Source organism: Petaurus breviceps, unplaced genomic scaffold, assembly GCF_028583685.1.
Source record: "Petaurus breviceps papuanus isolate PSGF00001 unplaced genomic scaffold, PetGlider_PUasm1.0 182, whole genome shotgun sequence".
Lineage (NCBI taxonomy): Eukaryota > Metazoa > Chordata > Mammalia > Diprotodontia > Petauridae > Petaurus > Petaurus breviceps.
Window position 1 is genome coordinate 4,707,604 of NW_027185786.1, and position 11,026 is coordinate 4,718,629.

General features: G+C 48.2%; 1 protein-coding gene across 2 annotated transcripts in view; it reads right to left on the reverse strand.

Annotated features, from left to right (window-relative positions):
• The window catches only part of FCSK (fucose kinase), a 32,801-nt gene extending 22,161 nt beyond the window's left edge, over window positions 1-10,640 (reverse strand). The window contains exons 1-5 of one of the 2 annotated variants that reach the window (XM_069087644.1): window positions 10,393-10,640; window positions 4,771-4,879; window positions 4,067-4,465; window positions 2,808-2,959; window positions 455-505 (exon numbers count right to left, since the gene is read on the reverse strand). In XM_069087644.1, the coding sequence (XP_068943745.1) occupies window positions 455-463 (9 nt within the window). In that variant the 5' untranslated portion in view covers window positions 464-505; window positions 2,808-2,959; window positions 4,067-4,465; window positions 4,771-4,879; window positions 10,393-10,640. The remainder of the gene's footprint in view (window positions 1-454; window positions 506-2,807; window positions 2,960-4,066; window positions 4,466-4,770; window positions 4,880-10,392) is intronic. The other variant, XM_069087643.1, reaches the window with a different exon arrangement.
• Between the last annotated feature and the right edge of the window lie 386 nt (window positions 10,641-11,026).

The window sequence follows — 11,026 nt, forward strand, 5'->3', positions numbered from 1 at the left end:
CTCTCTCTCTCTCTCTCTCTCTCTCTCTCTCTCTCTCCTCTCTCTCTATCCATCTCTCTCCCTCCCTCCCTCCTCTCTCTCTGTCTCTCTCTGTCTGTTTCTGTCTCTGTCTCTCTCTCCCCCTCCTTCCCTTCCCCCCTCCCCTAGTTCTTAATCACACCACGGAGCCTTCTCCTTATTCCCAGAATGGCGATCTTGTAGCTTCATCTATTTCTGAGGTTCATAACCTCATCTGTGCCCTGAACCCCCTTGGCACCCTGATGAAGCCAACAGACCCCTTCTCAGAATAATGTTTTTAAATGCATGTAATGAAATACATAGGATTACAAAGGAAACCAATTACATTGAATTAAGATGTAATTTTTTTCCCACCCAAGTTCACGGACCTCCTGAAATCCATCCATAAACACGCACCCTGATCTAGGGGCTCCTCCCTCTCTCCTCCACCACTCACCATGTGCATGATAAGGATCCGGGCAGACTGCAGGACGTCAGAAGTGACCACCTATGGGGAAGTACATCAACAAGGAGCCTCAGACCCATGCCTCACCTTTGGATGGCTCCCACTTCTACCTGACACTCCCAGCCCTAGAGGCTGCCAAACACAAGCATGGCAGGAGGCCTGGGGACCGTCACTGGCCCCTGGCTTCTGTGACAATGCCATCCTCGTTCTCCAAGCCCTTTGACTTCTCCTTCTCCATCTCTCTTGCCAGATTCTCCTCCTCGTCCTGCCTACTAAGGGTGAGTCTCCCAAGGGGCTTATGTTCTCTTTTTCTGCTATTCTCTCTCCCTTGGGGGTATCATTTGTTCTCTTGGGTTCCATTATTACCTTCAGGACACAGAGTGTTAGACTGGGAGTCAGGCATGTCTAAAGGAAAACCTTGCTTTAACCCCTCCCTAGCTATATGACCCTGGACCAAATGATGTCCATTTCTCAGCCTCAGTTTCCTTTTCTGTAAAATGGGGATAATACCTCATAGGGCTGTTATGAAGCTCAAATGAGATAATGTAGGCAAAAGTGCTTTGCAAACCTTGAAACGTTCTATAAATGCTCCCATATGGCTGCCAGCTCTACACATCCAGCCCCAGTCTCCCTCCTGAGCTCCAGCCCAGACTGCCAACTGCCTGGGTACATCGCCTAGATGGCCCAAAGGCATCTCAAATTCAACACGATATTTCCATCTCAAACTGACTCTTCTTCTCCAAAGCCCGTCCTTCTTCCAAAACCCTCCGCTGGTGAGAGCCTCGCCACAAGTTCCACAAGCCTGGAATTATCCCTCACCTCCTCCTACCCTAGCACATCCAGTCATCCGCCAGGTCTCTCCTATTCTACCTCCACAATCTTTCTCTACCCTGAGTAACCTCCACCCTAGCTCAGGACCCCCTCTCTCACCCAGACTAATGCATCCCCCCATCTCATTCCTGTCTGATTCATACTTTAATCTTAAAATGAATCTAATCACGTCGTCCTTCTCCAGGAATGTTCAAAGGCTCCCTGTTACCTCTGGGATAAAATTCTAAAATCTTTCAACCTGGTATTTAAATATTTAAAATCTTCAACTTGACAATTAAAATCCTCCACTTACTTTGCTAGTCTTTTGTCTTTCTTCATTTTATTCCCGTGACACACTTTCCATTCTGGTCAAAAGTGGCTGGTCAACTATTTCCTGTGTAGTCTATTTCTTGTCTGCATGCCCTTGCACAAGTGGTCCCCAGACTTCCTCCTTAGCTCTGCTGCACAGAATCCCTAACTTCATTCAGCTCAGATACCAGCTTCTACATGAGAACTTTCTTGATGGCTCCCACTGCCATTCATTATTAGTAGTACTTTTGTCCTCTCTGTCTGTCTCTGTCTCCTCTCTTCTCTCTCCCTCTTTTCCTCTCTTCTCTCTCCCTGTTTACTCTCTTCTCTCTCCGTTTTCTCTCTCTTCTCTCCTTCTCTCTCTTCTTTCTCTCTTATTTCCCTGTTTTCTCTCCTTTCCTCCCTTCTCTGTTTTCTCTCTTCTCTTTCCCTGTTTTCTCTCTTCTTTCTCTCTTTTCTTTCTCTTATTTCCCTGTTTTCTCTCCTTTCCTCCCTTCTCTGTTTTCTCTCTTCTCTTCCTCTACTTCTCTTCTCTCCCTCCATTTTTTCCCTCTCTCCCTCCTCTCCCCCCCCTTTCTCCCTCCCATCTTATATCACTTTGTATAAACTTACATATGTACACATTGCTTCTCTCCCATAGAGTGGAAGTCCTTAAAGACTGGGTCTGTTCCCTTCTTGTCTGACAAGCACAGTACCTTAAACACAGTAGGTGCCTAATAACTGTTTGTTGAATTGAATGGAAATGAACCAGCAAAAATAAAGATAGTTCATCTTTCACATGCACATGATGGTATGCTAATATAACTCTGTAAGGGGGTAATAGGAATTATTATTATCCCCATTCTACAGATGAAGTCTAGAGTTTAAGTGACTTACCTAAGTCCCACAGCTAGTTAAGTAGCAGAGTTGGGACTTGCACCCAGGCTCCTGAGTCCACAGTAAGTACTTTTCTACTAAAAGTGGATTTGTGCCCTCATGACATCTGGGCTGCGCCCACATCTATTATCTCACTGAGACCCACCTCTCCGGTAGGTGATACAATAAAGAATTGTCATACCCATTTTACAGATGAGAAAGCTAAGGCCCAAGACTGGTGAACTGGTCACATTCAAGGTCTCCCACAGACTAAGTGGAGGTACCAGAACCCATTTCTCTGAACTTGGGCCCAAAATTTCTTCCACCAGCCCAGCAGTGGTAGAGAGTAGGAGGGTAGTGCTGAACTCACTGTGTAGCCTGCCTGGGCACTCAGGTGCTCTGCAGTCACCAGGAGGGCATTTAGCGTGGCTCCCCCACTGCCCACTTGGGCCTCAGGATCCTCCACAGTGAGCAGGATGGTCCCCCGAGGCACCTGCTCCCGCTTCTGCCGCACCTCCAGCTCTGGAGCCAAACCGAGGGATCATTACATCATCCTCCTTGTCCCCCTCCCCACCAAGGGATCATTACATCATCCTCCTTGCCCCCCCCCCTGAGGGATCATTACATCATCCTCCTTGGCCCCCCCACTGAGGGATCATTACGTCATCTTCCTTGCTCCGCCCCAGGGGTCATTACATCATCCCCTTTCCCTCCCCCTCCCACTCTGGCTCTTCTCCCGGTGAGACTACTAACGCCCCACAACCCAGGCAGCAAACTATGTGCCAAAGATTTATCACTGTCACCACTCCACCTGAGGAGAGTGGTCTGTTGGTCTGGAGGTGCAAATCTTCAGATTTATGACAAGATCAGAGGGAATCTTGATAAAAAACAAAAAACTAAAGGAATAAGTTCTCTGCCCCAGACCTTGCTAGCATAAGGGATGGGATGGGACGCAATGGCATGGGGTGGGATGATGAACCACATGGGGTGAAATGGGAAAGGTCTGAGGTCAAGGCAAGAGGCCAGCCTGAATGGAGGATACCAGCTCTGAGGTTGCCCTCAAACATTTGGCTGGTGAATGACTAACTTTTCCTAAAAGTCTTTTCCCAGAGCACTTTGTCACCTGTTCCAGACCAACTGGAAGCAAAACAGCTCCTCCAAGCTAGTTGTTAATTAGTGCTCCCCTCCCACCCCAAGATTACTTTGTAGTGAATCTGTGTACATTTTCTACTTATTTATCTGGGTTTATATTTTCTATTTAATTATCTAAAAGACAGAGTGGTATGAAGAAAGCTGGCCTCCAAACTAGGGAGCCCCCAGTTAAGCCTCACTACCACACATCCTCTCCGGGTGACTCTGTTCAAGTCTCTTAACTTTCAGTCCTCTAGCCAACTAGAGTGGTCTAGGGACCCAGGGGGTCCCCAAGAACTTTTCAGGGGAGCCATGAGGTCAAAACAATTTTCATAATACTAAAATGTTGCAAATATTGATAGCAATAATTCACATAAACAAAAGCTCTTTGTAAATAATAATTGTTAAGAGTATAAAGGGGTTCTGAGACCAAAATGTTTGAGAACCATTGCTGTAGGCAAGGCTCTCAGACCCCACAGTTACAGGGAAGACACTGACCTGCAATTGGTAAAAGGAATTTGCTCACCAGGCCTTCCCCATACAGAAAATCAGAGGCCCGGCCTCATCCCTTATCTGAGTAGACGAGTGTACCAGGGTTTTGTCCCAGTAGAACCAGTAGAATGTAAGCGCTTGAGGACAGTCTTGAGGTTGTGGTTTGTCCTTCTAGCTCCTGTTGGTTTTGGGGCTGGCTCTGACAGCATCTCCTCAGGCAGACAAAAGCCCGTGGAGCCAGCAGGTATTCTCAGAGGGTGCCTCTTCCCCTTGGGCCACACAAAACAGCTCCACACCACTCTGACAGTCCTGTTTATGCCTCCCTCCTCAGACTGGAAACTTCCTGAAGGCAGGGGCTGTCTTTTGCCTCTTTCTGTATCCTCAGTGCTCAGTGCACACAGTGCCCTGGGGCATAGCAGATGCTTAATTAATGTTTATTAATTGCCCGATCCCCCTCCTAGACTGTAAAGTCCATAAATGCATGAACCCTGTCTTATCTCAACCCTGTATTTCCCCCAGTACCTAGGACAGTGCTCTGCCTAGGTGTGTCTGCCCATAAGTGTATATATCACTGTTTTTGACCCTAACGGTGATGTGAAGTGTCCACACCCGGGGGCTCCCTCTTGCCAGGCCCTACCAAGGGACATGGAGGGGCTGGGTTTGCTCCCTGGGGGCTGTTGGAAATCGGAGGTGGGGGAGCAGCCACCTACCTTTCTGAAAAGCGTAGACACTGTGCTTGTACTGACATGTCAGGACAATGACGGTCCAATCGACACCCTGCCAGCGCTCCATCCCAGCCTGAGGCCCCAGCTGCTCTACCTGGGGAAGAGAAGAGACCTTCAGAGAGACTGAACTGAGGTCCTCGCTCCCTGCCTGTGGGGCTGACTGAAGTTTCCCTGTGGCTTTTTGGCAACAGGATCTTCAGAGCTGGGGAGGGAGTTATAGGAAGGAGATCAACCAACACCAAAAAACCACAATTGAATGACAGAAAGTCTCTTGCAGGGCTGAGACCCAGGCCAGCTCAGCAACCTCACCAGAGCCAAGCAAATGCTCACGAGGCCAAGTGACTTCCACTCTCTGCCTCAAAGAAACAAGTACGCCTCCCAGACACCTTAGAAATGTCCCCTAGTTCCCCAAGAGGTATCCCCCCACTCACAAAGTTCTACTTCCATCTGCGTTGCAAATTTGCTATGTGTGATTTGATTCTGGGGCATTCTCTGAGCTTTGGACTCTAGCACTGAGATCACTATTCCTCCCCCCCTGCCCCCCACCTCCATGACAGGTCCTATGCTGGTAGCTCCAGTAGGAGCTGAGAATCAGAAGGAGGAGCAGCCCTGACCTCGTCATGGCCAGAGACTGGAAGAGGCACATGGAGAACCATCCAGCAGTCTACCTCTGGCCAAAAGCCAGTGGGAAACAGTGACCGGCAGCAGCAGCCTCCTCTTAGAATGTTCATCATCTCACCCAGGCTTGAGGTTGGAATGCCAGGGGCAGCTAGGTGGTGCAGTGAAGAGAGCACCGGCCCTGGAGTCAGGAGGACTTGAGTTCAAATCTAGCCTCAGACACTTAACACAAAACTAGCTGTGTGACCTTGGGCAAGTCACTTAATCCCAACTGCCCTTCAAAAAGCAAAAAAAAACAAAAAAGGTTGAAATGACACCTCCAAATACCAGCCCCTCTCACACACAGTTCACTGGAACTCTTACAAAAAGGCTCCATCTGCTATGGAATTTCTCCTGTTTCCCTAGAGGAAAATACTGAAATATGTCAAAATGTCAATAAGCAACATGAGGTAACCCCCCACCCCACTGAAAGGCTCTCTGGGGGGCTCTTCATGCCTCCTCCCTTGGGGCAGTGCCTGGGGTAGGGGTGGGGGAGAGGCCCAGGGACATTACCTGCCCAAGATAAAGACTTCCAGGCCAGGGGAGAGGGAGGATGTAAGGGGCAGCAAAGAGGGTGGACTGTTCAGTGAAATCCTCCCAGACACCAAAGTCTGAGCTGAGGCCCAACTGTTGCCCAGGCCGCAGCTCAAATTTCACTTTCTTCAGGAAGCCTTTCCCTGCCCTCCTCACTGAGATTACCTGCCAGCTATCTGTGTGAGCCTATGTGTATGCTCTGTGTACATAGGATACACATGGGACATGTGCTAAGGTTACCTGCCAGCTATCTGTGTGAGCCTATGTGTATGCTCTGTGTACATAGGATATACATGGGACATGTGCTAAGGTTACCTGCCAGCTATCCAAGTGGGTCTATGTGTATGCTCTGTGTACACAGGATGTATGTATCTTACAGGTACATGCTGCCTCCTCCATTGGAATAGGGGGCTGTTTTTGCCTTTATTTTATCCTCAGTGTTTAGCACAGACAGTGCCTGTGGCTTGATGAGGGCAGCTTGGTGGTGCAGTGGAGAGGGCATTGGCCTTGGAGTCAGGAGGACCTCGGCTCAAAGGCAGCCTCAAGACACTTCCTACCTGGATGACCCTGGGTAGGTCACTTAGGCCTGTTTACCTCAGTTTCCCTATCTGTAAAATGAACTGGAGAAGGAAATGGCAACTCCTTCCAGTATCTTTGTCAAGAAAACCCCAAATTGGGTCCAACAGAACCGAACAGACAACAACAGTGGCTTGATTAACTGAACTGAGGCAACTTTGTGGGGCCAGCCTGAGAAGACAGCGGTGCACAGGATCCTGTCCTTCTCTCATGACCACAGGGGATGGGGAGAAATAACGATAATAACCCACCTTCCGCTTCAGAGTTTGCCCAGTACTTTATACAGCCAAGAACAGTAGTAATGGTGACAGGCCAGCATTTATATATGGCTCTATATTTGCAGAGGGATGTACCCATTAAAGCATTCGACTTTACAAATGAACAAACAGGCCGAGAGAGGCAACTTGCCCTGATAAATAGGATTCAAACTCAGATCTTCCAGACTCCAATCACTGCTACAAGGAGGGGAAAGAACACAGCTAAGAATCAGGAAGACAAGGGGCAGAAAGGCCTGGAGACAAGTCTAGCCCAGATCCACAGTTTTAAACATAAGGAAGCAGGTCCAGAGGCAGAAGTGTCTCTCCTTCCCCCACCTGACATGAGGTGGATGGGCCCTCATTTCACATTTAAGGAAACTGAGGCCAGGAAGGTTGTGATTTACTCAAGGTCACACGGGCAATAAGTGGTAAAGAAAGGATCTGAACTTGGGTCCTGGAACTTCAAATCCAGCATCTTTCATGGTACATGAAATACAAAACATTGAAATCACCTTTTCTAAGGCAAGGCAATTGTCCCAGTTGGGACAGGAAAATGCAGAGAGCAGGAGAGAGTCGGACCAAGGGACCCCACGGTTTCTTCCAGCCCTGAGATCCTGTATTCTAAGTAAGGTCTCTTCTGGCTCTGACATTCTATCTTCTGGCCCCTAGTGGAGCAGCAATGGAGCTGGAGGGACCCAGCCCATCCAGGCCAACTTATCCCTAACCCCAGGGTGGGAGCCCCTTTCCCTGCCCAATCCCTCACAGGTGGCCATCTGGCCTCTCCTTGTGGCTGAAGTTTCAAAAGCTGCAGGCAAAATACTGGACCCTCTGAGAAGCCTTTCACGATAAAATGACAACTGGGCTAGGTTAATGACCCCAGCCACTGGGCCGGGGGGGGGGTCTTGGACTTTCCTGGATTGTGGCTCCCCTCGGCAATCTGATAAAACCCCTTCTCAGAGAGAATAACATTTTTAAGTGTTTAAAACAAAATGCCTAGTATTACAAGGGAAACCAATTTTACTGAATTATGTTTAACACAAATTCTACATTTTTTTAAACAGTCACAGACCCCTGGTTAAGAACCCCTATATAGGGTGTGATTCTTGCTGTTCAGCTGCCTTTCAGTCATGTCTGACTCGATGTGACCCCATTTGGGGTTTTCTTGGTAAAGACACTGAAGTGGTTTGTCACTTCCTTCTTTAGCTCATTTGACTGATAAGGAAACTGAGGCAAAGTGACTTGCCTTGGGTTATATAACTATTAAGTGTCTGGGGTTGGATTTCAACTCAGGTCTTCCCCATTCCAGGCCCTGAGTGCTATATACTGTACTAGCCAATTGCCCTCCAAGGTACCTAGGGTATATGGCTGTAAGTGATCATCTTGTCATTTTCAATAAAAAGAAATATTTTTCATTTGAAAACAAATGAAATTTGCAAATTGGGGGGGGGGGGGGGTTGTAGGCTAATTGACACATAGTCAAGAAAAGTTCCTATATTGCAAAAGGATTCTTTAGTCACAATGGCAGCTTTTTCATTAGCAGCCCAACCCCCAGGTAATTAGCTTTTCCGAAGGCAGTGAGGCTAGTCTAGAGAAAGTGGACCCAGTCAGTCCCCAGTAAGTGCCTGAAGCCCTTCCCTCCAGGGAGGAAGGAGCAGCCTTTCAGGACCCAGGATTCCTTCCAGCCCTTTAAATTACCCAATCATCTTTTTAAATGGAAATTTGGATTGGAAACGTTTCCAGGCCTCCTTAATCAGAGTAGAAAGGATTTAAGTCAAACCGGTTCCATCTGAATAGTCTATGTTCCAAAGTCCTTCCCAGGATCAGCATTCTATAATTAAAGTACCCTCCTGCTCTGACGGTGTAGGAAATGTCTGGGTCTCCTATTGGTCATCAGACACTGAACTCCTTAAGGAGAAGGACAATGATCGAATAAAACATACCCATCTAGTAAGCACGTGGCCAGGTCCCCTTTTGTTCCAGGAGCTCTGCAAACCGTGCATGATTGGGAGATTCCCAGCATGACTAAGACAAGCCTGGCTGCAGGCCCCCTCAGTTCCTCTACATTTGGAATGAGAGGGAAAAGCCCAGCCAGGCAGATTTCTGATTACAAAGAGGGTCTCTCCCAGATGTGGCCTGACACGCTCAAGAAGGCTCAGCAGGATCCTATTGAGAGGCCGAGACCTGGCACAGCATGCAGAAAGCCCAATCAGCATTTTTAAAGAAGGTCAAGGTCAAGGCTGGGCCAAGCAGCCCAGGACAGAGAAGCCACTGGGTTCTTTTTTGGAGTCTCTACCACGAATAATAATGCTCATAACATTAGCCTTGGAAAGCAGCAGTCATGCATTATGCTGGAAATAATACAGTATGCTCTTTACAATGGAGCTTTCCAAACCCACTTCCAGGCTCCCAACATCCTCACTGGCCTTTTAGCAAGCCATGGAGACAATCTCATCTTTACTTTCTGTTACTTCTCTCCCCTTCCACACCACAGGCCTCAGTTTCCACAACTGTGAAATGAGTAGAGATGATAGCCATCCCCACTCCAACGCCTACAAGTAAGCTCATCACCAGCAGCTTCAATAAGCAGCTGAGTAGTGAAGAGGGTGAGAAGCCCCAGACTCGGGGTCACAATAGACCTGAGTTCAAATGTGACCTCAGGTAGTGACTGCTGCCTGCCTCAGTTTCTTCAGCCGTAAATTGGAGATAATAATAGTAACCTCCTCCCAGGGTTGTTGTGATGACCAAATGAGCTAACATTTGTTCGGGTATGCAAGCCTAAAACTGCTGTATGATTCTAGCCATTACCAATAGATGGGTGCTTTGGTGCAGATAATGCAAAACTATGAATAACCCAAAAGTCATGTATATTAGGCTTTGGAAAATATTGCACAGATTTGTTTGTACAAATTAATTGTTCAGATTATTAATTTTACAGGTGATTGTACACAGATTTATTCTCTTGTTTTGCAGCACAAGGTTTTGGAAAATAGTACATAGATTTTTTAAAAATAATATTTACGTTTATTTTGCAGCACAAGGCCAGGTGAGGTCATAGAATCATAAAAGAACCTGGAAGTGACCTTAGAGGTTATCTTCTAGACCAACCCTCTCATTTTACAGACCAGGAAACTAAGGCTCACAAAGATTAAGCCTCCGTACCAAAGTCAGACGGGTAGTAAATGGCAGAGTCAGGATGTGAACTCACGTACTCCGCAGGGGTCAGAAGCCCAGCCCAGGAAAAGCAGGAAGTGGGACGAGGGCAGATAGCTCGCCCCCCACCCCACCACATAAGGTGTGATCTGGAAGCAGAGGGTGAGAGGGCTGAGAAAGGAGGTGTCGGTTTAACACTCTGCTCAGCTTTCATACTTCCAGCTGTCCCTCACCCACCCCTCCCTTCCTCCAGGTGCAAACTTCAAATCTGGGGACAGACAGGTGACCCAGGTTCTGCCCTGGGGAAGGAGTGGGTGGAGAGCCTAAAAACCCCGGGACCAGAGCAGTATATAGCCCCCTGCCCCAGCCTGGCTGCTTCCAGGCAGTACCGAGATTCCCACCCCTACCATCAACCCACAACCATCACACGTACCTCCCACCGCCTGGCTCTTTGGAGACGTGGCCCATTAACTCAGTCCGACCCCTCCCCGCAAAAGGAACTGCGAAGGGTACCCTGGGAAATGGAGTTCTCCTCCACCCCTGGCCTTGATCTTGACTCCCCAAGGGTCTTGGGTAGCAGCCTTTGACGGATCTGGGAGAGAGAATCAAGAGTATTTTCTTGTGTTGGTGACTTTCTCAAAGGGCTTCAGAGCCTGCCCAGAAGGAAGAGGGGCAAGGGAGGACCCCTGGAGCAGACAAAGAAACTACAATTCCCAGAAAGCCCTTTAGCCTCCGCCCAGAGCGTCTCAAAGAGACAGACCCCGCCTCCTCGCTCCGAGCGCTCTCGGGACTTCCACGTTTTCCCCAGACTGATCAATTTCAGACTCATTGGCGCGGCCAGGGATTGTTATTGTAACAATTCACAGTTACAATCTTTGTCTTGTTTTAAGCCTAGGGAGCCCCCAAGACCCAGTCGGCCCTCTCTTCTTGGGCTTTACAGAAGTTTATCAAATAGGGTATCATGGAAAGCGCTTTGCAAAACTTTAACTGTCATTTATCGTTATCTTTAATTTGTGCTTGACCCTGCCTCTGTGATTGAGTCAAAGTTCAATTTGATGGAAATATTT